General features: G+C 44.1%; 3 protein-coding genes across 11 annotated transcripts in view; 2 read left to right on the top strand and 1 right to left on the bottom strand.

The window, feature by feature from the left end:
- The window catches only part of Eif2ak1 (eukaryotic translation initiation factor 2 alpha kinase 1), a 43804-nt gene extending 29092 nt beyond the window's left edge, over positions 1-14712 (top strand). For 2 of the 3 annotated variants that reach the window (XM_008824012.2, XM_029559121.1), the window contains exons 12-15: positions 9664-9775; positions 10211-10293; positions 11802-12035; positions 14507-14712. In XM_008824012.2, coding sequence (XP_008822234.1) covers positions 9664-9775; positions 10211-10293; positions 11802-12035; positions 14507-14611 — 534 coding nt within the window. In that variant the 3' untranslated portion in view covers positions 14612-14712. The remainder of the gene's footprint in view (positions 1-9663; positions 9776-10210; positions 10294-11801; positions 12036-14506) is intronic. The other variant, XM_029559122.1, reaches the window with a different exon arrangement.
- Positions 698-24375, bottom strand: LOC103726444 (aminoacyl tRNA synthase complex-interacting multifunctional protein 2). Of its 4 annotated transcripts, none has more exons than XM_029559124.1 (6): positions 24242-24375; positions 18104-18310; positions 17163-17394; positions 5414-5637; positions 3736-3833; positions 698-1943 (listed from the first exon to the last, which is right to left on the bottom strand). In XM_029559124.1, exons 1-6 carry the CDS (start codon positions 24254-24256, stop codon positions 998-1000), a joined length of 1722 nt encoding a protein of 573 aa, XP_029414984.1. In that variant the 5' UTR covers positions 24257-24375; the 3' UTR covers positions 698-997. The 4 variants fall into 4 exon arrangements, with proteins under 4 accessions (XP_029414984.1, XP_029414983.1, XP_008822232.1 ...); XM_029559123.1 differs by having other exon boundaries at positions 726-1943; positions 24122-24374; XM_008824010.2 differs by lacking the exons at positions 698-1943; positions 3736-3833; positions 5414-5637 and adding an exon at positions 15532-16061 and having other exon boundaries at positions 24122-24374.
- Position 24376: 1 nt separating this feature from the next.
- The window catches only part of Pms2 (PMS1 homolog 2, mismatch repair system component), a 36960-nt gene continuing 33741 nt past the window's right edge, over positions 24377-27595 (top strand). For 3 of the 4 annotated variants that reach the window (XM_029559117.1, XM_029559119.1, XM_029559120.1), the window contains exon 1: positions 24377-24623. In XM_029559117.1, the coding sequence (XP_029414977.1) occupies positions 24488-24623 (136 nt within the window). In that variant the 5' untranslated portion in view covers positions 24377-24487. The remainder of the gene's footprint in view (positions 24624-27595) is intronic. The other variant, XM_008824013.2, reaches the window with a different exon arrangement.

Raw genomic sequence — 27595 nt, forward strand, 5'->3', positions numbered from 1 at the left:
TGTGGTGATGTACGCCTTTGATCCCAGCACTTGGGAGGCAGAGGCAGGCAGATTTTTGTGAGTTCAAGGCCAGCCTGGTCTACATAATGAGTTCCAGGACAGCTGGAGCTAGAGACCCTGTCTCAAAAAGACCAAAAAAAAAAAAAAAAAAAAAAAAAAAAAAAAAAAAAAAGTTACGGGGGCCAAAGAGATGGTTAAGAGCACAGACTGCTCTTCCAGAGGACCCAGGTTCAATTCTCAGCACCCACACGGCAGCTAACAACTGTCTGTAACTATAGTTCCAGGGGATCTGACACCCTCTTCTGACTTCCTCAGGCACTGCATGACATGAGGGCACTTACACACATGCAGGCAATACACACATACACATAAAAATAATATAAGAATTTAAAAATACAGTCATAGTCCCCCTGGCACATATCTTGCATGCCAGCACTGGAAAGGCAGAGGCAGGAGCACTTCAAGCCTAAAGCTGTGCTGGGCTATGTAGTGAGTCAGGTCTCAAAATAACAAAACTTAAAACCCCAGAACTCCAAGTTCCTTAAACCAAAACCAAGACAAAAAAACAAAAAAACAAGAACACAATTCCAGCAGTTGGAAAGATGGTAAGTTTGAGGTGAGCCTGGGCTACATAGTAAGACTATCTCAAAAAGCTAAAATATGTTCCAAACCAAAAAAACAAACACAAAAACCCACAAGGACTATTTTAGTTTTTATTCATAAAAGACTATCAAGGAAGGAAAAACTGTGTTTTATTCTTTGGTTGGCATGTTTTAAAGCAATTTGCCTACTTTTTAGGCAAAAATTAAATCATGTTAATTTAGGACCGTAAGAGTTATAATGTGCAAGTCACTTTATTCTTTGAAACAAGGTTTAAGAACCAATAGTTTGTACATTGCAGTGTAAAAGTGAAGGTTAGGTATTTTCTGGTACATGTCTTGCCAGAAACTGCAGTTTAAGTTGCTGAGATTCTCTGGCATTGAGGACCTGGGGACTTTCACTTCAAGAGGTATGCTAAGTCATAAAAGCCATATACAGAATTCCACAACTTGCCTGGGAGAAGTTGCTTCAGGTCGAATTTGTACTTCTCACCATAAATATTCCTGATGTTTCTCTTACAGATATCCTCTAAGGATAGAGGGTTTCTAGCTAACTTGACTAGGGTTTTCCTTAGGAGGTGGAATTCTGGCAGCATGATTCCTGCAGGCAGAATCCCTTGCTTATTGCTCAGTCTTAAAGGGTAAGTGCGATACAATAGCCTGGCCAGGAGAGTTTTATCTCTGATGTTGGAACTACGCTGAAGGTACATGTGAATTGGAGATTCCCCATTTCTTGTTAAAATGTTAACATTTGCTTCAAATTCCAGCAGAAGATTGATTATTACCTCTCTACCTCCAAAACATGCCTCATGCAGAGCCGTTCGGCCTTCATGGTCCTGGGCATTGACCTGGGCTCCATGAGTTAGCAGCAAATGGATGCAGCCCACTCCCGCTGCCAGCAGTCGGCCTGCTTTGCTCGATGCAGTGCACACCGCCAGTTTCAGGGCTGTGTTCCCAGTAGGTGAGATCGCACAGTTCACATTGGCCCCACACGCAATGAGCATCTCTATCATGTTCTTGTTCAGGACATTTGCAGCCATGTGGAGGGGCGTCATGCTAGATTCATTAATAGCATTGACCTGGGCACCATTTTGGGCCAGAAGGGAGAGAACTGGATAGGTTCCATATGTTATGGCTAGGTGGAGAGGTGAATGCTTGTTGCTGTTGTCCACCCGGGAATTAACTTGAGCTCCATGCTCACACAAAATCCGGAGACATGTGACAGCATTGTTCTGAATGTCCATCAGGATCTTTTGGATTCTATTGCTCGGTTTGGTCCATGTGGTAGAAGAGATTGGCCAGTATAGCAGCATCAGGTGAAGAGTGGTGAGGCCTTGTGTGTCCCTGGAAGGTATTTATCATGTTAAGTAGCTGCACAGTGGGAAGGACTCTCTAGGAAGAATTAATGCTAAAGAAGGCAACACTGAAAGTATCACCTAATTCTGTGTGTGTGTGGCATAGGTGCACGTTCATATGTGTTGAGTATTGTCCCCGATAGTTCACCACCTTTCTTTTTTTTTTTCTTTAAACAAGGTCTCAGCTGAATCTGGAATTCATTGATTCAGCTAGACTGGTTGGCCAGTGAGCTCTGGGGATCCAACTTTCCTTGTCTCCCCAAATCTGGGGTTATAGACATGTGCTGCCACACGTGGCTTCTGTGTGAGTGCTGAGGACTGAACTCCAGTCCTCATGCTTGTGTATCAGGCACTTTCTGAGTCATCTCCCTAGCCCCTGTTAATTCTTTTAAAGAAGTGTTTGGCAATCTGTATTGCTGGGTGGGATGCTCTAGGTTTATTTGTTTGTTTTTGGTGCAGGGTTGGGGGGGGTCCCTGATAGGTAGGGCCTGGCTTCCTAGAGAAGGCCATTTCTGCTTGGTTGCTTGTTTTTGAACTGTGGCCCCTTCAGAGCTGTCCCTTGGTTGTTTCTGTATCCCCAGTACTTGTCTGGCTCTGGACTGGTTCACTGGGCATTCAGTAAAATTGTGTGGACTTAGGTATGAGCTGCTAACACCCCAGAAGTGAGCCTTGAAGGGCCAAAGCTCCCTTTCATTCTGTTGAGTGGCTTTGTCTGTCCTCTCCCTGACTCACTCACGTGTGGAGGCAGGAGGGGGTAGATGGCAGGGGTTGAGTCTGGACACCTGTGGTCTTTCTGGTGAAAGTGAAGGCAGTTCCTGTTCATTCCCTCCTTCCAACCCAGGTCGAATGGGCATTTTACAAGTAGTCCCTCATCTCTCAGGATTACCTCCAAAATGTCTTTGTTGTGGCAGAAAAGGAGGAAGGTTTATTATGAGAATTTTGACTTCTCCTCTAGCCTTAGGAGCAGATTTTCATTTTACCTAGATTTATCTGTGTGTGGCCCAAAGGTTGGAGATGTAGAGAAAAAGGTTGCAGGTGGTCTGTTACCCCAACGCTTACAGACTGGGCTAGAAGATAGGCAGTTATTGTTGTTAAACAACACAGTGAATCCTGGTAGTGGGCAGTGTTTCTAGAGAGACACAGAGCCTTACCCAGGGATCCTGTGTGGTTTCAAGGGCAAGGAAGTGACCTTTGAGGAACCATCTGAAGAGACGGAATGGGGCTGGGATGGCTCAGACTTGGATAGGCCAGTTATGGAGGGAATTTGCAAACAGGTGGGACATGCCAGAAGAGGGTGCAAGAGACAGATCAGGTGGGTTCTTCCGAGCAGGGTAAGATTTTGTACCTAGAAGTTGTATTATTTTTTATAGCATGTAATTGTTCATTCACATGTTTTCATTAGACACATTGTTTGGCATTTGGAGATAGAATATGAGCAAGATGACTTGTCTTTAATGAAGCTTACCTTCCAGTGGAGGCTAATACACAAGACAGCCCATCTTCTCTTTGTTTGGGTTTTTAAAATTTTTTCATTTTTCGTATTGTCAGATTTCTTGATGGCTATGGTCCAGACTTATAATGCATTTTATACAACTGGACACTTACTATTTCGTATGCATTAATTTAGCCAAGTAGTTTATATTCTTGCATTAGTTCTCATTTTTCAGTCTCTCATCTAGCTCATAGTTTCATCCAAAACATAATCTGTACTCCAGAACTGGACAAGTAATGTCCCAATCATGCATATCCTCATTTAGGTGTGCAGCCTGGAGTTAACTTACCTTACTTCTGGGTCAGCCCCATGTTCTAACAAACAAAGCAAACTTTGTGGCTTGTGGTACTCAGTGGCCAGATGGATGGGGAAGATGGACTGTGTTTGCTGCAGGGAAACCACACAGTGTTACAAACATGGCTCACACAGGACTACTTGCATAGCTTGCCATTCTAAAGGAAGTAAGTACATTAGCATTGCATTAGTTTGGAATTCTTTCATTTTATGCATTGAGATCTTCCTTTTCTATTGCCTGTTTAATGACCCATGCCCAGAGAATTTTAAATTATAGAACTTGTGATTTACAGCTAGTCATTATGGTACACGCCTTAAATAATCCCAGCACATGGGAGGAAGAGGCAGATAGATCTTTGAGATTGAGGCTAGTCTACATAGTGAGTTCTAGGCCAGCTGGGGCTATAGGGAGACTCTGTCTAAAAAAAACTAAAACAAAACAAAAAACAAGTTGTGTAGAAGTACAGATTTATCAAGCAATGAAGTACCACTCAAAGCTCAAAAGCCAAAAAATCCTAAGCCGGGTATAGTGGCACGCACGTTTAGTTCCAGCAGAGGCAGGCAGATCTCCATAGGGAATTCCAGGTCAGCCAGGGATACATAGTGAGATCTTGCCTCAAAAATAAAACAAACCAAGAAATAACACTCAAAACTTTGGAAGTTAATTCCTATAAAGAACTCCTAGTGTAAAATCAGTGGTAAATTACTATGAAATAACTTAGTCCTTCAATTAACCCACAGGTTGATTGACAAGTAGATGTTTTATTTCTTTATTCATTATTCATTTATTTCTTTATTTCATTATCAGAGGTGAACCTGCATTTCTAGTTTTCAAGGATAATGTAGCACATATTCAGACTGATTAGCAGAGCTATTTATACTAGTTCTTAAAATATGACTGTAAGTACTGGCTTTACATCATGACTGCAAGATAAGAGCAGGTGGGAGAAAGGAGGTAACTTTAATTTTGGTTAGAAAAAAAAAAGGGAAGAAGAATAGAGAGAAAAGTTAATTAGAAAAGCAATAATCAGCCAGGCTTGGTGGCTCATGCCTGTAATCTCAGTACTTGGGAACCTGAGGCAGGGATGAATTGCTGTGTGTTTGAGATTAGCCTGGGCTAAATAGGGCATTTTAACTACCCCAGGTTATAGAATGAGGCCCTGTTTCAAACAAAACAAAAGCAATAATCATTATATAAAAATTTAGAAATGAAAAGGTATGTTCATATTGAAAAATAATTTACCTATACAATAAAATCACTATGGATGTTTTGAAAGGATGAGGTTACTGTTCTTCCAGCCAAACAAGTTTAGTGTTTCTCCCATCCCTTTGTGTGTGGTGAGTGGAAGGAGGCACTGCAGACTGGGGTATACTGCCCCACATTTGGGACATGCTGGTGCTGGATGCTGGGCTACCGAGCCCTGTGCATTGTGGGGACCATGAGGGCCATAGGAACTCCCTAGGTCATTGGGGGGTGGTTACTCCCTGTTTTCTTTCTTCTTGACACAAGGTCTCACCCTGTAGCTCCAGCAGGTCTAGAACTTACTATGCAGCCCAGGCTGGCTTTGAACTTAGAACAGTCCTCTTGCCTCAGCCTTCTGAGTGCTGGGATTACAGGCATGTACCAACCGTTCCCAGCTCTATCTGTTTAAGTGACTGAGAGACGGTGATACCTGACTCAGAAGTAGTCTGTAACTGGTAGAGTTGGCCAGGATGGTCAAGGGCTGGTTGACAGGGTGGTTTCTAAGGAGTGCCTTGATTGTGGTGCAGTCTTCCTTGATTATGGCCTCATAAAGTTTAGTGTGCAGCACAGTGTCTGGGCTATCCTCCAGTGACTTTGCAGTGTCAGCCACCGGGTCTCTGCTTCCCCTCTTGGTTATGTTTCCCATGAGGAAGTCTTGAGAGTGAAGGGTTAGGAGGTTAGGGAAAAATGCTGCTGTGGAATTGGTCAGTTTCATTTTCTTTATGATGATCAGTTCTAGAACTGTTCTAGAATTGTATTCACCAACAGGATGCAGTTGCAGTTCTATATTGGAGCTGCCCCTTTTCAGGCTTTGTGCCCTGGTTGTATAGGGCCAAGTGCCCACACAGTTTCTCAGCTTTTCTATTCAATAAATCTAACGGGGGTCTAGACAGTCTGAGTTCAGTCTTGGGACCCATACAGTAGAATGAGAGAACTGACTCCTGCAAGTTGTCCTCTGACCTTCAAGTGTGCGTGCGTTTGAGACACACATACACATACACACACAAAATTTAAAAACCAAATAAGAATAAAACAGGGCAGTTTATGCATTAATGTAAAAATTAGTTATATTTAAACAGGGTAGTTTATACATTAACATAAAATCAGTTATATTTAAAAAATCAGTTATATTTAAAGAATATAACTTTTAATCTTTTAATGTTTTTAAAAATTTTAGTAAAATATTTTTTTCCTCCCAGTAATATGTAGTGTCAATGTTGTTTTAATATTTGAGATAGGGTCTCACATAGCCAGGCTGGCCTACAACTTGCTATATTGCTAAGGATGACTTTGAACTTGTAACCTTCCTGCCTCCACCTCCCTAGTGCTAAATTATAGCCCACTTTATGCATTGCTGGGGATGGAACCCAGGGCTTTGTTGCATACTAGGCAAACACTACCAGGTGAGTGACATCCTAGGCCCCTGCTTCATTTTTGAGGTAAGGTCTCATTGTGTGCTAAACTGGCCTCAAAATCACTGTATAGCCCAGGGTGGCCTGGAACTTGAAATCTTCCTGCTTCAGCCTCCTAAATGGTAGGATTGTAGGCATGTGCCAACATAACTGATTTACATAGATTATTTTTACTGGCATATGAATACATTGATTAGGAGATGTTTTGGGTCTGCAATGATTAATTAGAGCCAAAATGTACCTTCATAGTGTAATGTGGTTTTTTCCAACTCTGGCTGCTATGTAAGTATCATCTGTGACCTTTTAGAAAACACCAAAGATGATAGGTGTGTGGGGGGGGGGGTCCCAGGATCCCGCCCTGGAGGGACCCGCTGCGACGGGGGTCAGGGAAAGGTGAGTGCTGTCCGCCGTTTCGCCAGCTCTCCTCGCTGAGGACAATCAGAGGTGACAGGGAGTCTTGTCAAGCAGGAACTCGTTTATTGCAGGTGTCACAGAGCTTATATAGGCAAAAACAGCAGTCTGGAAATCCCCTCGGAAACCCCCTCCCCCAAACGCACCCAATCAGCTTAAAGGTCACCCTGCCACATGGGCAGGGTCCCATAGGCATCAACGATGATCACGCGCTGATCACACATCCCCAGAGACAGGGGAAGTGCCCTTCAGCCAATCGGGAGGTTTTTAAAACACGCCAAGCCTCGCCCTGCTCGCTTCCTCTCGCGCCATCTTCGCAGGGTCGCTAACAGGCTCCCACACTAGGTATGGTCATGGCACATGCCTTTAATCCCAGCACTGGAAAGGCAGAGGCAGGAGGATTTCTGTGAGTTCAAGGCCATTCTGGTGGTCTACATAGTGAGTTCTAGGCCAGCAAGACCCTGTCTCAAAAACAAAAGCAAAACATCAAAAGTGGTAGTGCACCCCTGTGGTCCCAGTTACTCAGGAGGCTTATTATGCAGGAGGATCACAGCGAAGCCAACCAGGCTACATAGCGAAAATACCAAGATACAAACTTAAATAGATGAATAAGTACACAAATAAAATCATTGTAAGTAACCCTAATTAAACTCATTGATCCCCGCCCCCAATGATGTGAAAGTATTATAGAAAGGGGACTGGTTGGTAGCTATGATACTACATGCTAGTAAGAAACTTAAGTAAATAAAGTCAAAGTTGGCTTACAGGTATAGCTCAGTGGTATAGCATGTGCTTAGCATGTGCAAGGTCCTGGTTTTAATCCCTGACCCAAAACTGAGCACAGAAGAAATGAAATTTTTTCATAAGAAATATCAAAGCCAGGGCTGGTTCAGTGGTTAAGAGCACTGGCTGCTCTTGGAGATGTCTGGGGTTTGGTTCCCAGCACCCACATGGCAGCTTACGACCATCTGTAATTCCAGTTTCAGGGCATCTGATACCTTCTTCTGGTCTGTGGGTACTTCAGGCATATGCAGGCAAAACACTCATACACATAACAATGCAAATAAATAATGGGTTTTTAAAACTCAAAGCCTTTGGCTTGTCTGATGATCAGTATATATCATCAGGCATATACTGATGCAGTTGAGAAGCACCTCTGCAAGTTCAGTTATATATTAACGGTTCTCAAATCCCTGGAGTAATTGTGGGACTTTCAATACTTATGCTTGCATCCACCTCCAGGGATTCTCCCTTAGTTGGTCTGGGCAATGGTTGTGACACTGAGTCTCTTAAACTCCTCTGATGATTCTAACATACAGCCACATTTGAGAACCACTACTCAAAGTGTTAAGATAAGATTTTTGTTTCTTTTTTTTTTGTTTGAGACAAGAGTCTCCCTGTAGCCCCAGCTGGCCTTGCACTCCCTATGTGAATCAGGCTGGCCTTGATCCACCAGCTTCTGCCTCCCAAATGCTGGGATTAAAGGCGTGGGCTACCACATCCAGCATCAAAGTATTAGGTTTTATTTTTATTTTTTATATGGTTTCTAGCCTAGGCTAGCCTCAGACTCTGTATGTAGCTGAGGATGACTTTGAACTTTTGATCCTCCTGCCTCTACTTCTCAAGTTCTGAGATTACAAGCATATGCTACCATGCTTCATTTATGTAGTGTTGGGCATTGAACCCAGTGGCCGTGCTTCATGTATGCTAGGCAAGCACTCTTGTACCAACTGAGCTACATTCCCAACCCCTTTTAAATATTAAAAGTTAATTCAGGGGCTGGAGAGGTGGCTCAGCAGGTAAGTGCATTGGTTGTTCTTGCAGAGGACTTGGGTTCAGTTCCCAGTACCCACATAACTGTCAGTAAATTCGGTTTCAGGGGGTCCAACACCCTCTTCTGGCTGCTGCAGTCATTTTAAGGTACACTTACATGCATGCAGGCAAAACACTCAGAGAAAATAAAAACAAAATTTTTAAAAAGTCAATTAGTTGGTGTGTGATATATGTGGTATGTTCACATTAAGTATGTGGGCTCTTGCATACAGAGATCAGAGGAGGACATCAGGTGTCTTTCTCTATTGCTTTTACCTCAGTACCTTGAGACAGGGTTTCTCACTTAACTGGAAGCTCAGTGTTTAGGCTAGACTGGGTGGCCTGCAAGCTCCCAGGATCTACCTGTCTCTACACTGCTGGGGTTATAGGCATATGCAGCCATACCTTGCTTTTTGTGTGAGTGCTGAGGATTTGAACTCAGGACCTTGTAACAGTAGGTGCTTTTACCTACTGAGTTGCTTCTGAGTTGCTGACTTCCTTTATATGGTGTATTGAGTGTATATGTGATGTATGTGTGGTATATGGAAGCCAGAAAAGGATTTGGGGTGTCCTGCTCTGACACTGTATGTCTTATTCTCTTAGAGTCTCCTGCTAAACCTGGAGCTAGGAAACTAGCAGCCAACAAGTCCCAATGATTCTCTTGTCTCTGCCTTTCCACAGTGCTAGAATATTTAGGCCTGCATATAGCTACACCCAACTTTTTTGTGAGTGTTGGGGACCTGAACTCAAGTCCTCATGTTTGCACAGCAAGTGCTATTAATCACTGAGCCATCTCCTTTCCTTAGCGCAACAGATTTTTTTTTTTAATGGATATAGGGTTTTGCTGTATAGCCATGGCTTGCCTAGAACTCACTGTGTAGACCCAGCTGGCCTCATATTTGTTTTTATCAGCTCTTCTGCCTCTGCCTCCCAAATACTGGCATTACAGATGTGAACCTCCATACCTGTCACTGAGTTGACAATCCTTATCACTCATAAGTTTCTATTACTTGTTTTAAAACTGAGTTGTTTTGTTTATTTGTAGCCTAGAAATATATTTCTTCATGGCCCTGACCAGCAAGTGAAAATAGGAGATTTTGGTCTGGCCTGCACAGACATCATTCAGAACGCAGATTGGACCAACAGAAGTAGCAAGGGTAAAGAAGGGTTTATTTCATTCATTCATTTTTGCATTGGGGTGGGGTGGGGGAGGGGTGTAGATGGTTTAGCGTGGTCTTTTTTTAATATTGTATTTATTGTTTTAATTTTCTGTATATGAGTGTATTGCGTACATGTATGTAAGCGAACCACGTGTGTGCAATGCCCACAGAGGTCAGAAGAGAGTATCAGATTCCCCTAGAACTGGAATTACTGATGGTTAGCTGCCATGTGGGTGCTGGGAATTGAACCTGAGTCCTCTGCAAGAGCTGCCAGTGCTCTTAACCACTGAGCCATCTCTCCAGCCCTGAACATGTTCTTATGTATAGAGAATCAACTTTCCTAACAAAGCTCAGGTAAAGACAAAAGGTTACTGTGGCTCTCCATAATGCTCTGCTCACATTGAGTGTCCTTAATGACTTTTTAAATTGTAGGAACACCAACACACACATCCAGAGTGGGGACCTGTCTGTATGCATCACCTGAGCAGTTGGAAGGATCTGAGTATGATGCCAAGGTAGTATTTGTTGTTTTCATCCTTTTCCTCAACTTGTGGGATCATAAGGGACAAACAGTACAGTAAGTGCAGCTCTGTTTGGGAGCATGTTTGGGAGTTTGATCTGTTGGATCAAACTGCCCCAATAGGAAGATTGCTAGGGCTGGAGAGATGGCCCAGTGGTTAAGAGCGTTTGCTGCTGTTATAGAGGACCTGAGTTTAGTTTTCAGCACCCATGTTGGGTGGCTCACAACCACCTGTATGTTCAGCTCCAGGAGACCTGATGCCCTCTTCTGGCTTTCATGGGCACTTGCATTCAGGTGCACATACCTCTACACAGACACACACATATGCATAACTTTAAAAAAAAAAAGATTCCCCTTTCAGCCAACTTGTACACATTACCCTTTAGGCTATTTTACTCTTTTAAAATCCATGGGTGTCACAAAACATTATAGTGACCTTCCCTTTAAAATGTCACCATTGACCTCGGGAAGCTAGACTTCACCAAAGTCTGTTGACTTTAAGCTTAGGTAAACACATGGTACAGGGACGTCTGCCACCTGATGCCCTTTTGAAGGAGAGTGAAGACACTGCAAAGCTTCAATCTCTACTGTTCCTTGAAGAAAATGTTAAAGTAAATCTTTAGTTTTAATTTTTAACATATCTACATTTTCTTATATCACTTTACTGGCTTTTATTTTCTGTGGTGCTGGGGACTGAACCCAGGACCTTGAACCCAATGCTTAGTCAAGTGCTCTACTATGGAGCCACACTCATAGCTTATTCTTAGTTTTTTTTAACACAGGGTCTGTGGAGTCCAGGATGGCTTCAAACTCATGATCCTCTTGCCTCAGCCTCTTCCAAGTGCTGGGATTACAAGGATGAGCCATCACTTCCATTTAAAGTAAATCATTTTTTTTCAAGATGGCAGCTACTAATAAATTCTGTTTGAACCATTTAGTTTTTCATGATTGGAAAAGAGTTGCAAGAAAAATCCATTGCTGGCCCTAAAAGCCCATCTTCCCCATAAACTACTTTTATGGAAAGTAGCACAGGCTTTATGCAGTTTATCAACACTGATGTATAATTATGACTAGAGGCAGAGCCTGACCTGAGTAGGACCTGGTGACAATCCTGTCACTGGTACTAGGCGTTATGGGTTCAGTCACTTTGCCTGGGTCACTCTGCTAGGCCTGGATTGTTGTAGGGTGTTGGAGATATTTGTAGGACAATGACTGCTGTGGGTGTTGGGAGGAGATATCCCTTCCTTTTACCTGACCATTTATCCTCCAAACCCATGGACGTCCTCATTGGGTATCAAAGAGATGGAGTTATGAAAGTCCCAGGCACCCCTTCCCTGAGGCAGACACCTACTTCTAAGGCATGAACCATCTTGCTGTGTTCCCTTCTTTGGGGGTGACTGTAACACCTCAGTTGTGGACGTCTGTGCTGGAGAGGCTGTCCACTGAGGAGTGATGTCCTAGCTTCACAAGGCATTTCTGAAGCCCCTTTTCTGCCTTTTCCAGTCAGATATGTATAGCTTGGGTGTGATCCTGCTGGAGCTCTTCCAGCCATTCCGAACAGAAATGGAGCGGGCATCTGTTTTAACTAGTGTAAGGACTGGTCGGATACCTGACTCCCTCAGTAAAAGGTGTCCGGTGCAAGCCAAGTATATCCAGCTCCTAACTGAGAGGAATGCATCCCGGAGACTGTCTGCTCTTCAGCTGCTGCAGAGCGATCTTTTCCAAACACCTGGAAATGTATGTAACATCTTTTTTAAAATACTGGATATTTACTGTGTACTAGGTATGGTCTCAAAGCGCTTTTATTATTTATTTGGAGACAGTGCCTCACTCTGTTTTTTTTTTTTGTTTTTTCTTTTATTAGTGTATGTATGTGTGTCATGTCATGTCATGGTTTGTATGTGGAGGTCAGGGGACAACCTTTGGTGTTTCTCCTTCCACCTTATGTGGGGTCCAGGGACTGAACTCTGGTCATCAAGCTTGAGTAGCAAGCTGGGCCACCTCACCCACCCCATAGCCTCACTCTGTAGCCGAACCTGCCCTGGAACTATGTAATCCAAGCAGATCCTGAATTCCTGCCTCATTCTTCTGAGTGCTGTGATTACAGATATGAGCTATCAAGCCCAGCTTGATTCTTAAGAGCTTTAAGTAAGCTTTGCTGTTCAGTCTGTTCCACAGCCCTATGAGATAATTTGTCACATAAATAGTGACAGATGCTGTTACTACTAAGTACATTTTATTAAATAATTTAGAAACCTAGCTGTCTGACTTGTGAAATTGTATCTACCCTTAGCTTCCAGGTTGTTCTGCACATGTTAGAAATTTCCTGATAGAAGCCTGCCCTGGGCTGGTGAGATGGCTCAGCAGAGTAAAGGCAGTTGCTCTGTAGGCCTAACACCTGAATTGGGTCCTGGGAACCCATGTAAAGGTGGAAGGTGAGAACCGATCCCACAGAATTGCACTCTAACCTCCCTACATGCTCCATGGCATGTGAGTACATGCACACAATCTACACAATAATAATAAATATGTAAGTAATATGTAAACCCTGCCCTATATTGGGGCAGATTATTTTCTACTACAGCATGACTTCAAAATAATTTAAAGTACAGATCTTCAAACCACATTCTCATTTCATGACAGCTCCACATTTTTTATGATGGGGGAAAATAATGAAGCTTAAATCAAATTTGTTTCAGTTATGAATCCTATTCCATAGAGTTGATTGAATCAGGTTTATGGAAACAAATATTTAAAACCATTCTCAGAGTTCCCTAAGAATGTATCAGGTTCTGAATTTATTAGTCATGGTAATGAACTTAGTAGTAAGAAGGATGTGAGTGCTGACTCTTAAGCAGGAGATGGAACAACAGTGGCCTAGGCTGCTCTGCCTCTGTACAAGCTTCCAGCCTGTCCTGTGATGTGGCATTGCCCAGGATAGCCCCTTCCCTTCCTCATTCCTTCCACAAGGCTATGGTGCCAAGCACAGTCTTTCCTCTGCAGATGCAAACGGTAGGTGATTCATCCTTCTCTTCCTCTAGAAACCTCCTAAGGTTTATTTAAAGGTTGATTCAAAGAGAGATATTCATGAATTCTCTAGCAGGCATGTCCAACCTTTTAAGAAAAAAAAAAGACATCATGTTTTAATAAAGTTAGGATTCATAGTTAGCCACAGCTGCATGCCTCCACATGTAGCCTGCAGGCTGTAGGTTGAACATGCCCGCCTAGTTGCCTAGTACTTTGTTACTCAAAGTATGTCCACAGACCAGTGATCAGCTGCATCAGCACTACCTGGGACCCTAACAATCTGAGTCAGAATTCAAGCAGGATTCCCAGGTGATATACAGTGTTTGAGCAGCAGTGTATGTGTGTGGTCTCCAGGTAAGCAGACTTGTCAGACCCTCTACGTTTCCTGTAACCTAACAAAGAAATCCTAGAAGGAAAAGAGGTAGAAATCTACTTCAACAGACCCATGAAGTGGTTCTGATTGGTGCTAGTTTGTGAACCACCTGTAGTGACGGAAGGATAGCTGGGGGGCTGGGATGGTTCAGTGGCAAAAGTGCTTGTCTTGCAGTCATGAGAACATGAGTTCAGATCCTCAGAATCCAAGTTCAAAAAGGAAAAAAAAAAACCCACAAACCCCAGGGCAGGCAAGATGGCTCAGTGGGTGAGGGCACTTGCTGCCAAGCTTGATGACATTTTGATTCTCAGAACTCATACAGTGGAAGGTGAGAATGACTCCTACAAGTTGTCCTCTGACCTCCACATATGCTTCATGGGGTGCCATACCCATGCATGCATGTACATACACAAAAATAAGTAAATATTTTTTAAATCTGTAATTTCTAGATTTAAAAAAAAAATCCAAGTTTTGAAAGATGGATACAGGCCCACCCCTGGATGTTCATGGGCCATCTAGCTTGGTGCTTGACTATGTGGCAAAGTTCCAAGGCATGGCATTTTGAGGTAACAGATGTAGCAAGGACTGAGGCTTTGAAGGGCTCTAAGGTGCTTTTGTTAATGTAGCATCTTGCAAGCTGAGAAGCATCACATGATTACAGTCAATACATTGCAACAACTGGCACTTAAACCTTATAGTGAGGTGACTGGTGATGCTTAAACTGTGGTAGCTGGTATCGAGCATGGTGAGGACTGCCTGAGTATTTTAAAGTGGCCTTTTAATGCAGCTTAAAAATTTCCCTTTCTAGGTTAATCTTGCACTGCAGATGAAGATAATTGAGCAAGAAAAGGAAATTGAAGAACTAAAGAAGCAACTAAGCCTTCTTTCTCAGGACAAAGGGGTGAAGGGATGAGAAGGGGGGGGTCTGCCTGTGTAGCCTGATTAGGCTATGTCAGTCATGAAAGTGGACTTATACTCTTAGAATAATAAACTGGAATGTAAATTTTCTCTTTAGCTGAGTGTATGTGGTGTGATTCCCGACTGTATTTAGCAAGCCTGTGTAAAGGCATCTGCCCCCAAAGCCAGGCACAGGTATTTGATCCCCCAGGACTCATGTGGTAAAACAGAACAGGCTCCTGCAAGGTGTCCTCTGACTGCGCTACCCTCAGCTACCATGTCCTCAGGTAACCCTTACATGACTCAACTGCTCTTATTAAGCTTATTCCTTGCTTCCTTTCCTATAAGCTTCTATTCCTAAATTTCCTACTTAACTATTACTGCCCATCTCTAAAACTAAACACTTAGGCATCATCCTGTCATTCTCTTTAAGCTCTTGTTGACCATCTTGTCCTCCAAAAAGTTCTGTTGCAGAAATCACAGCACTCTCCTCCCCCATCACTGCCCATACCCAAGCAGTGCTGCTGTTGACAGCTATCTTTCTGTCCTTTCACACTGCCACCAAGGCAGGTTACCAGGACATCTGATCACTCCTTGGACCAGAACCTCTGCAGGCTCCGCAACTGCCCAAAGGCCAGAGTCCAGCTTCTCAGCACAGTGCACCACATCCAGTCCATTTTCTCTTTCGTCAGTCATCCTACAGCTTGCCCCTTGACAGCTTCAAACTCCTTGCCCTCAGGTGGTCTTAGCAGCAGAGTGATCATGTTTCTGCCTTCACTGGCACTGTTCCCATGATCCTTTTCCTTTATTACAGTTCTCAACTCCCCAAACAATCTGAATGTTCTTCAGAGGCAGCAATCTGAGATGCCATTTTTGAATCCCATGAAGTGCCTGCCAACACATGATTTTACTGAATTTCAAATAAAACAAAATCCATAAATCATATGGTGCTTTTATTGACACTTGACACCTGGCTTAATAAAAAGATTGTGATTCTAGTACAAGTCCCTTTCCTGACAACAGCACAAAGCAGCACAACTTTTAAAATTGGAGCCCTTCAAGACCAGTTAGTGGAATTCACTTGAGGAGCTGAAGGGCGGTGCTGAAAGGGGCCAGGTTCTCACAGGACTTCAGCCACTGCTGCACATTGGCTGGTGCAGCCACACTGCTGCCCCCAGTCTGCTGCAGGACAGACCACAGCACCACATCTGCCAAGGTGAGCTCATTCCCGACCAGCCACGGGCTCTTCCCCAGAGCTGAGTTCATAGATCGGAAAACAGCTGCTCTTTCTTTACTGCTCCCCTCTTTTAGCTGAAACATGGCGATATCCACCCAGCTATCAATGAGGGTTAAGTTGATAGCACTGTGCTTCTGGCCAAACAGAGAAAATAAGAAACGTGCAATGTTCCCTTCTCCTTCAATGGGGCACATCGTCTGCACACTGAACTTCATCTGTGTCTTAGGCACTGAAAGGGAAAAAAACACCATGCAGAGTCAGAGCAGCAGTCCCTCTTGAGCTGCATAGAAAGGGGAAGTCACTAAATCACAAACTGATGATGAGGCAACAATTATTTTCAAGATTATCAACCTTTTTATGTCTCCTAAAGGTTAATATTCAAGAGTCTTAAATGCAACCTACTCATTAAAAAAGTAAACCAGGGCTGGTGAGATGGCTCAGCAGAGAAAGGCACCTGCCCCCAAGCCCAATGCCTGAGTTCCATCCCCAGGGCCCACATGATACAAAGGGAAAACAGACTCAAGCTGTCCTCCCACCTCTACAAGCATGCCCACATGCAACCACACACACACAAAAATAAATGGAAAACAAAAAGAAAGTAGCCCTTTCTGCTGTTTATGACTGTTTTCAAGCTACATAGGACCTGAGCCTATCTATTCCAACACCTTGCCATAAGAGTTGGAGGTGAAGACTAGAAACCTGATGTCCCACTGCCTAGGCCAAGGACTGCCGTTCTCTACTTATATGGAGCTGTTCAGGCATCACTAGATGGCAAGACGTGGTGGTGGATGTCTGTAAACCCAGCTCTTAGGAAGGTGAGGCAAGAAGAATCAAGAGTTTGAGGCCTGCTTGGGCTACACAGTGCAACACTAGCTCAAAACAAAAGGTTCACTGGATGGATGACAACTCTCTGCCTTCTGGATGAACTTCCCCAGGTAGGAGATACTGGTCAATAGGATAATGAATGTCCCCTGTCATCCTTTAGGGACCATATAGAAAGATACTGTCAGTGTCCCTGGAATGAGTTTTAAAATGCGAGGTCCAGACGGGGGGTACAGCCACTAATTCCCCTGTTCTGCCAGGTTGCACTGAACCCCCTTTGTCCAATGCTCAGTACCCCTGGAACTGTCTCACAGAGCACCAACTTCCTCAAAGCAGTGAGGGCATTCTTGTGCCCAGATTTCTCTTTTTCTCTAGACCAGCCCCACAAGCTTGCTAGATGTGGAGAGGATGACACTCACAAGCAAACAGCTGTCTGTGGCACGAACTGTCCCATCTCTTTGTAGCCTGGCCCATCACACAGTAGGTTCCGCCCAACCCTTCTACTTACCGTTCTTCCAAATCAAAGTGAAGCCCAGCTGATACTCATGGCGAGGCTGTTTTCTAGCCTGTTCACCGAAGCACTTGAGAAGGTTCTCAGGCACATTCTTGACTGATGAATGTGTGTGTACAGTGGACAGGACCCTATAGTGTTCACAGAGTAGCCTGTGCAGCACAAGCAGGGAGAGCGGTGGGGAGGATGGGTTTGCATTGATCACAATGTCTTTCAGAGCCCCATAATCCTGAGGGACAGACAAAAACTTTAGCCAACCAGAGCCATCTGGATGCACAAACATATCAGGTGACCCCCAAGCAGTAACAGGTTCTAACTGAATCTTGACTCCCACTTAAAGATGCTATTGTGATCCCACTGGACAACTGAGAAGACTTGAGTCTTGGGGAGGCAAGTAAGTTATCCAAGGTCACTAAGCTCAGTAAGTGCAGTTCTTAGGGGCTGGCTTTTAGCAGAGTATTTTGGAAGGGGTGGTGGGATTTTTGTGCCTGTAAAGTTAAGGTGTTTTCTCAGCCATCGCTACTGAGGGGAGAGCTACCAGAACAAGCTGAGATGCTCTCCTTCCAAGGTTAAATGACTCCCGACCCCCTTCTCTGCCCTCCTCCGGTTTACCCATCACCATCCGAAAAGACCAGGGCTTACTTTTGGCTTCACTGATGCCTTACGCATCTGATCTGTGCTCCGGGTATAATTATTTACTCATTTATTTTGATTAATTGATTAAAACAGGTTGTCATTGTAGCCTGGAACTCAAGATCCTTCTACCTCAGCCTCTTAAGTAAGCAACCACACCAATGCTAGATGCAATCATTTAGAGAAGAAAAAAATAAACAAGGTCTTTACTCTGGCTCAGAAAGTTAGAAATTCAAGCAGCTGGCTTAATTTTCTGGCACTAACCACCACCTAGAGACCTCTCTCTGCTTTCAAAATGAACCTACCTTTCCAAGCACAGAATTCAAATCCAATGTATTGGTGGTTAATGTTGCTGGCTCGTCAGCTTGCAGGATGTTGGTTAGGTCCAAGTCTGCATCTGGAGTGTGAATCATCTTGGAAAGGCCATCCACTGCCACCTTCAACTCATACAAGCGCTGTAATATATCATCTTGGCGGGATTCAAGGGCTTGCAAAGACAGGTCAGATGTTTCCTAAAAAAAGATACCAAAACCAACATCTGACCAGTCATTTCTTCTTACACTGAAAGAACTCTGCATAAATGTGATCACTTGTGTTACTTTCTCCCATGTACTCACCAAACCTCTACCCTCTAAACCATGAGCTGGTGAGATGGCTTAGTATAAAGCTGCTTCCTGCCAATATTCAATCACCCAGACTCACATGGTGGAAGACTCACATGGTGGAAGGACAGAACCAACTCTTCCAAGTTGTTCTCTGACTTCCACACGTAAACAGCGCTATTCGGGCCTAGAGAGATGGTCAGTGGTTAAGAGCACTTGTTGTTCTTTCAGAGGGTTGAGTTCAGTTCCTAACACCCACATTGGCAGACTCACAACTGCATCTCACTCCAGCTCCAAGGGATCCAATGCCCTCTTCTGGCCTCCTTGGGCACACAGAAATAATAAAAATTCTTTAAAAAATAGTCTGAGAGATGAAAATGAAATACTATCCCCACCCCCCCAACTCCTTTTTTTCTCTTTTAGGACCAGGTATCAAGGGCTGGAGAGATGGCACAGCGGTTAAGAGCACTGGCTGCTCTTACAGAGATCCAGGTTCGGTTCCCAGCACCCACAGGGTGGCTAATAACCATCCTGAACTCCAGTTCCAGAGGATCTGATACTCTCCCCTGGCCTCTGCAGGCATTGTACATACAGGTCCACTTACATACATGTAGGCAAACATTCATACATATAAAATAAAAGGACAGGATATCATATAGTCTGGACTGGTCTGTAACTTGTGATCTGCTTCCACTTCCTGAGTGTTGGGATTACAGGTATACACCACCATGCCTAGCTTTATTATTTTTTGCTTGGTTTTGGTTTTTTTGAGACAAGGTCACCGTGTAGCCCCAAATGGCTTGGAACTCAATGTGCACACCAGGTTGGCCTTGATCTCACAGAGATCCCCCCACCTCTGTCTCCTGACTGCTGGGACTAAACACATGTGCCCCACGCCCAGCAAGGCTCTTTATTCTTTAAGAAACTTTTTTTTTTTTTCCAAAGGCAGGGGCTAGAGAAATAGCTCAGCAGTTAAATGCATGGACTGCTCTTACAGAGAGCACGGGTTCGATTCCCAGCACCTACATGCCAGCTAACAATGTCCTTAACTCCAGTTCCTGGCAATTTGACACCTTCTGGCCTCCACAGGCAAAAACCACTCATACACATTATATTAAAAAGGGGGGGGGGCTGGAGAGATGGCTCAGCAGTTAAGAACACTAACTGCTCTTGCAGAGGACCTGGGTTCAATTCCCAGCACCCACACTGTGGCTACGAACCATCCTTAACTCCAGTTCTAGGGGAATACGAAGCCCTCTTCCGACCTCTGTGGCATTGCATGACATGGGTGAACTCATATACATGCAGGCAATACACTCGTACATATAAAATAAAAATAATAAAATATATTTTTTTAAAAGGACGGGGTTTTGCTATGTTTTCTAGGACAGCCTTGAACTTCTGGGCTCATTTGATCTTCCTGCCTCTGCCTCACTGTGCCTGACCTCCTCTATTTTTAGTAACAGACTAATTTAAAACACTTTGCTTAAGCTGTGTGTGATGGCACACACCTGTAACCCTGGCACCTGGGAGGTAGAGACAGGAGGACCAGGAGTTTAAGGGCCAGCCTAGACTATATGAGACCCTGTGATACCCCAAAGACTTTGCTTTAAATGAGTAGAGAAAAACTGGGAAAGGGTAATGAGAATAATAATTTATACAAAGGGGAGAAGGAGCTCAGGTCAGTCCCCAGATCATTTTAAGGCAGCACTGACATCCTCATATCTCATTCTAGAGCACTCACTTCTGAAAGAAGAAGTGCACACTTCAGCCTTTGTATTTGTACATCCTTTCTGCCTAGCACAGAGCTTGGCATGCAGTAAGTAGCCAATAATACTTGCTGATGAGTCTCGGACTACAGACTTTATTTTTTTTTAATTTTATACATTTAGTGTGTATGCATGTGTGCATGCATGTGTGTGTGTAAGTGTGCAGAGGTTAAAGGACAACTTAGAAGTATATCCTCTTCTTCAACCATGTGGGTGGATCATCAGGCTTAGCAGCAATTTCCTTTACCTGCTGGCCATCAAACCAGCCTGGCTTCATTTTATTTATATCTATTTCTTGGGACAGAGGCTTGCTATGTAGCTCCACAATGACTTTAAACATATAACCCCTCCCTAGCCTCCTGAGATTGGTATTACAAGCACTCTAAATCTCTTATGACTTTTTGTACAGTCTTCCTCATTTCTAGAACTAGCAGAAGGGTACCTATCCCACCAGGGCCAAAGCAGCAGCTACTAGATTCAATACTGAGTCAAAGCTGGAGTGGTAGTACACACCTTTAACCCCAAGCACTTAGGAGGCAAAGCAGACAGATCTCTGTGAGTTCAGGCCTGTCTGGAATCCACAGTGAGACCCTGCCTAAAAAAATAAAATGAAAAAGAAATTGCCAGATGTAGTGGCACACATCTTTCTTTCCAGGACTTGGGAGGCAGAGCAAGTGGATCTCTGAGTTCAAGGCCAGCCTGCCTACATAGTGAGTTCCAGCTGGGGCAACAGGGAGACTCTGTCTCAAAAAGACCAAAAAAAAAAAAAAAAAAAAAAATTGTACATTGGGGTTGGAGAGACAGCTCAGCAGTTAAGAGCACTGGCTGCTCTTGCAGAGGACCCAGGTTCAATTCCCAGCACCTACATGGCAGCTAACAACCCTCTGTAACCTCAATTCCAAGGACTCTGACACCCTCTTCTGACCTCCACTGGCACTGCATGACATGGGAGCACTTACATACAGGCAGGCAAAATATCCATACATAAAAAATGCAAATAAATAAACTTGAGCCACAATGAAGCAAGTCTGAGACAGAAACTGCAAGTGTCACATGGCCTGTGGTCTCCGAGTCCTTATCTGAGTGTCTCCTGACTGGCTGGTTCCTTCAATGGGTGGGGCCTGACATAGAGCAGCAACTAGGAAGGGAAGCCAGGCGCCGCTGGTAGAGTGATGGTGTAGGAAACTCGCGGCCAGCATAGCAACTCAAAGACAGAATGGACTGACTCCCTGTAGACCTGGCCCCGGAGGTGTGAACGAATGCTAGCGGGGCTATGGGCGTGGCACAGTCTGATAAGGTGGGCTCTGAGTCACTGCCATGCAGGGCTAGGTACTGGGTACTCATTCCTTTGTAAGTTAATAAACTCACATAAAATATATTACATGGTTTGATCACACAGGAGATGATTTCTAATCATCTGTCCATGTTGCCATCATCTGCTGGAGAAATTGCTACAGCAGCAGGACTGTGTGCCTCACAAATCAGAAGTTCAGGGCTTCTGAAGTTCACAAATGTTGTGGAACTCTGAGCACGACATGGCTGCTGTCAACTTGCAATTGGAATGGCTGTGCTGATCCCCACAAGATCAGGCTCGCTTACATTCTTTCTGGAAGGGGGAGAAAGCTTATGAGGCTGAGCAGAAGCACCCTCCCCTGGGATATAAAAGCAGTTAATAATCACAGGGAGTACTTTGGCAGCTTAACTGCTTGGAAATACCCATGCTCCTTCAAGTAACCCCAATTAAACTCACTGACTCACCAAGCTACACTTTTGGTGGAATGTTGTTGCTGTCCTATCTGAGGTGAATAGGCATTTCACCTATCTCCAGAGAAGTTACACAAAAAAGCAAAGCCCAAAGGCAGATTTACAAAAACTAAATAAGACTAGGGATATAGCTCAGTCGTAGAATACTTGCTCAGCATATGCCAGGTTCTGCATTCTGCCCCCAGCATCACAACAAAATAAAACTCAGGTCTCAGAATGAGAGGTGACATTCCTACTCTGGATTCTTTTTGGTAACCTGGGACTGTACAGCTAAAGGAGCCCTGGGCCAAGCCTTTGTTGTCTCTACTTGCAGGATCACCGAACTATGTCTGCTATTTTTTTTTATATAGCTCAGTAATTATAGAATTTTAATTATCACTGGGTTTTGAATTAATTACCTTCCCCTCCAATGAAGGCAAAAAAATCCACTAAGACAAAATGAAGGAAACAAGCAATAAGAAACTGACCACAAAAGGTATCTATTTACATATTTCCTGTCAGAATGGCCAGAACGCTTCTTCTGGAAATCTGAGGTATGACTGTGTGAAGTCAGGAAGAGCAGAAGATTTGAATAGGTCCTTAACAGAGAGATGATCAAAAGGGCCAGGATAGTGACACATGCCTCTAATCCCAGCACTCGGGACAGAGGCAAGTGGATCTCTGTGAGGTCAGCCTGGTCTACATAGTGAGTTCCAGGCCAGATAAAAAAAACAAAAGGGGGGGGTGGGGGCAGGAGATGGGGACATATAGAAAACTCAGTGTTGAGAGTGTCTAGCAGGTAGCATGTTATAAGACCTTGGGTTCAATTGTACTGAAAAATTAACTGAAAACTGTAAAATAGGGGCTGGAGAGATGGCTCAGCAGTTAAGAACACTGAATGTTCTTGCAGAAGACCCAGGTTCAGATCCCAGCACCCACATGGCAGCTAACAACTGTCTGTAACTCCAGTTCTAAGGGATCCGATGCCCTCTTCTGACCTCCGTGGGCATCGCACGACACAGGTGCACTTCCATACATGCAGGCAATACACGTATACACATAAAATAATAAATAAAAAAATTTTTTTAATTGTAAAATAATTTGGGCCAGAAGAGGTGGCACACACCTCTAATCCCAGCTTGGGAGGAAAAAGTGGGAGGATGAGAAGTTCAAGGTTATAATGCTACATAAAGTTTGAGGCCAGTCTGGGTTATGAGATGAAGTTACAAAACACACACACACACACACACACACACACACACACACACACACACACACTAGACAGGCAGAATCAGGAAATGAAAAAGACTCAACTTACTTAGAAGTTGGAGAAATCCAAATTAAAACTATATTAGGTTGCCTAGATTAGTATGTACAGCAGCCCTGTTCAGGAATTATCCTGCTAGTGACAGCATGAACTGGAATAGCACTTTGGAAAACAATTTATCCAGTTAAAAGTGGAAAACAGACCTCCCCAGTAAGCCCCAAATTCCATTCCTTTATACAGCCTATGCTAGGTGCTGTCTTAAAATTTCACCTACAGGATTAGTCTTAACAGCATAAAATGAGAAACAACCCAGTGCCCATGAGTGGGGGACGAGGTAGATAAATCTGGTGTGGTCAGGCATGGAACAGGAAAGATCATCAATTTCACTGTTGCAATAAAAGGACAGGAAATCATGCCCACAAACAGAACACATACTGTGTGCTTCCTATATATACTGATTACATCACTTAAGGATACATACTAAAATCTAACAGCGGAAATCAACACATAACTACCATAAAAGTCAAGACCTCTAGTAGAAAAGTTGCAAGTGGGAAGGATGGGACACTGAAAAATGTCTATCAACTAGGGCGATGGTGACTCTAAGGGTCGCTTTATAAATTCCTCAGAATGAGCATTTTTGTATTGTTCACTTTTCTGTGGAGCAAAATTTCCTAATAAAGTTTAAAACTGCCACGTGATAAAAAAGAAGATGGATAAATATTAAGATAAAAGTTAAGGTTAACTCTATCTGGACAGCGCCAGGATGGGGCTTGCGGCGGGAACGAAAACCCACAGAAAACCCAACCAAGTTGTCATGCACCAGACCCAGCCAGAAGCATCAGATCCAAGGGAGCCACAGAGCCTGCGCACTGGACAGAACAGAGACAAGACAGGGCGAGGCTAGCGCCTGCGCACTGGGCGGGGGCTGCGCACGCCTACCTGCACGTGGCCCGCGTCGGAAGCGGCGCTGGCGGTCTTGCTGTGCACGTTGGGGAGCCGGTACATGCAGGCTGGAAGCTCTACATGCAGAGGTGTGCTGCCTCCATGATAGGGCTTTACCTTGTACATCGGCATGGCGGGGACCAGAGGCGAGAAGTTAGCAGACGGGGGACACGGTCAGAGACTGCCCAGAGCCACCTCAGACCGCAGCCACCGTCTTTCTGACCCTGCTGCTGGCGTCCGGGAGGGGGCGGGGGAGGGCGTGGGCTCTCATTGGTCAGACCGTTCTTACGTCACAGGATCGACCTTTGATTTAACCAATCACCGACAAGAAGGTCTTGGCACGCCTTCTCCACCCCGCTCGGAATGGGTGGGGCTATGTGTCAAAAACAGCCAATGGGCAGCCGGGAGACGGAGTCTCCCTGTGACTGCGGCGCGATCTCTCCCGGGGCGCCTGAAGCGAGTGGATTGCTACGTCCATGGAGCGAGCGGAGGGCGCGAGGTGAGCGGGGCTTGCAGTCTCCCCTAGTCCCCAGGCCGCCTTCTCTGCGGTTCCGGGTGTTCTGACCACTGGGAAAAGACCGGAAGTGGCTGAGGCTCAGGGCGAACTCGCGGCGTTCTCACGCCAACACGGGTGCCCTTTGAGGAAGCTGAAGGCCCGGGTTCAGCCCTTGGGGTCCGGGTCGCCCAGATGTGCCGAAGTCAAGCCGTGGACTTGAATCACTAAATCCCCGAGACTGAATTAGTTCCAGCACCCCCCCTTTTTTTTTTTTAGTATATTGAGTACATGGGGAGCGAGGTTTCTTTCGAGGTTCACCCAAATTTTACAGTCTCGCAGGTTTTAAAGTTTTTTCTTAATGCATATTTGTGTTATTTAAAAAATGCAATTCCCCCCCAAACACAAAATAGGTATCAGAAATGGACCTACTGCCAAATAAACTAGTTTTAGATAGTTTCCACTTTATGTGAGATACTCTGCAATGTGACATTATAAGCAAGTGAATTTTTTGCTTTGTTTTCGTGCTGGGTTTGCTGGTACATGCCTTTGGTTCCAGCACTGGAGAGGCAGACGCAGGCGGATCTCTGTGAGATCGAGGCTAGCCTGCTCTACATAGGGAGTTCCAGACCGGCTGGAGATAACCAGCAGGGAACCCCCGGGTCTCAAAAACAAACAACAACAACAAAATAACAATAATAATAGTAAAATAAGGTGGTCTTATAGCCCAGGCAGACCTCGAACTCAGGAACCTCCTAACTCAGACACCTGAGTGCTGTGATTTCAGGCATGGGTTAGTTACTACCCTCTGGGTCAAACAACTGAGATTCTTCTCTACCTAGAAGGAAGAGTCAAGAGGGTTGTTAACTTTATTTCATTTTTTTTTAAAGGTCTGGTGTGTGTCAGACCCTGTAGGAAATACCCAAATATTTCCTTCCCAGGGATGTTCCTGTGTTCCATTCTACACTAGCTTTCAGTTACGCTGTTTACTAAAAACTTCCTATGGTGATACATTGGAATACATTCTTCCCAAGACCAGGAATTAACCAGGCAGATAGAAAAAAGGAGCTGTTTAGCAGGGTGTGGTGTTACCTGCCTTTAGTCCCAGCACTTGAGAGGCAGAGGTAGGTAGTTCTCTGTGAGTTTGAGGCCAACCTATAGCTAGTTCCAGGCCAGCTGAGGCTACAGGGAGACCCTGTCTCAAAAAGACCAAAAAAGAAGAGGAGCTCTTTAGACAGAGAAACCTATTTAGACACAGCTCAGTGTCTAAAAGAGCTTGTCATATTCAGGAAACTGTTATTTACTGTGACTAAACTTGGTGAAGGGAAAAGGATGGAAGAGAGTGAGAAAATAAGATTGGAACCCAGTCAGGACTACATCTTAAACTTCATATACTAAACAATGGAACACCAGTAAAAATTTAAGCTTAAAAGTTCTTTGAGGGGCTGGAGTGATGGCTCAGTGGTTAACACAGACCACTCTTAGAGGGGACCCAGGTTTGATTCCCAGCACCCATGTGGAGGCTAACAACCTTCCATAACTCTGGTTCCAGGGGATCCAACACCCTCTTCTGACTTCCATGGGCATTGCACAACACAAGTGCACTTACACATATGCAGGCAATATACTCATACACATAAAATAAAATTAATTTTTTAGGGGCTGGAGAGATGGCTCAGCAGTTAAGAGCACTGGTTGTTCTTGCAGAAGACCTGGGTTTGAATCCCAGCACCCACATGGCAGCTAACAACTGTCCGTAACTCCAGTCCCAGGGGATCCAACAGCCTCTTCTGACCTCCACAGGCATTGCACGACATGGGCGCACTTACATGCAGACAATACACGCATACACATAAATAAAAATAATAAATTTCTTAATATATATATATATTTTTAAAAAGTTCTTTGACTGGGGTTGTGATTATAAAAATAACCTATGGGAGCCAAGTCTAGTTGCCCACACCTGTGATCCCAGCACTGGGGAGTCTGAGACAGAAGAATCAAGAGTTCAAAGTCATCCTTAGCTGCATAGTTTGAGGCCAGCTTGGACTACATTGGACCCTGTGTCAAAATAACCAAAAGCACCAAACCAAAACTGGTGGTAGCAAGAAGGATAGATTGGAAACAAAACACTTGTACAACTCTGAAAGCCATTACAGCAAGAGCCTTGAATAGCTGAGTACAGTGGTACACATCTGTAATCTCAACTTTTGAGAGGCTGGGGCAAGAGGATTTTGAGTTTGAGGCCAGCCTGGGCTACATAGAGTTCTCCTGTCTCAAATAGGAACTTTGGGGGCTTTTGTCAGGCAATATAGACAGCATTTGGATTCAGTTATCAAAAGCTCTTATGGGAATAGTGAACACAATCGTCACTGAATTTCTGGAATGGTTTTTGTCAAATGCAGTATTTTATACCATACTTTTACTTTTAAAAAATATTTTATTTATGTGTATGAGTGTATTGCCTGCATGTGTATAAGTGCACCCATGTTGTGCAATGCCCATGGAAGTCATAAGAGGGCATTGGATTACCCTAGAACTGGAGTTACAGATGGATGTTAGCTGCCATGTGGGTGCTGGGAACCAAACCCTGGTCCTCTACAAGAGCAGCCAATCCTCTTAACTGCTGAATCATCTCCCCAGTTCCCCCATACTTTTACTTTTTACAAACTGTAGAGAAAATGTTGCTTTTATTTTTCAAGAATTAAAATCTTATCGCTGTCAAAGTTTATTGAGTTGTAGCTTGAGCAATACAGTATGTTTCCTCCTTGTAGAACATGTGTAATTAGATTTTAAATATCGAATAATTTTGAGTATCTGTTGATAGATGTTTAAACATTTATATTTGCAAGTATGATGAGTGTGTTCATATAGTAAATGAGTGGATGAAACCCACTAGTACAGATGAATCACTTACCATAATTAGACTCAGTGAACATACGTTATGTGCTTTGTCTAAATTCTTGCTTTTTTTTTTT

This window comes from Nannospalax galili, unplaced genomic scaffold, assembly GCF_000622305.1.
Source record: "Nannospalax galili isolate Female #2095 unplaced genomic scaffold, S.galili_v1.0 scaffold809, whole genome shotgun sequence".
Classification (NCBI taxonomy): domain Eukaryota; kingdom Metazoa; phylum Chordata; class Mammalia; order Rodentia; family Spalacidae; genus Nannospalax; species Nannospalax galili.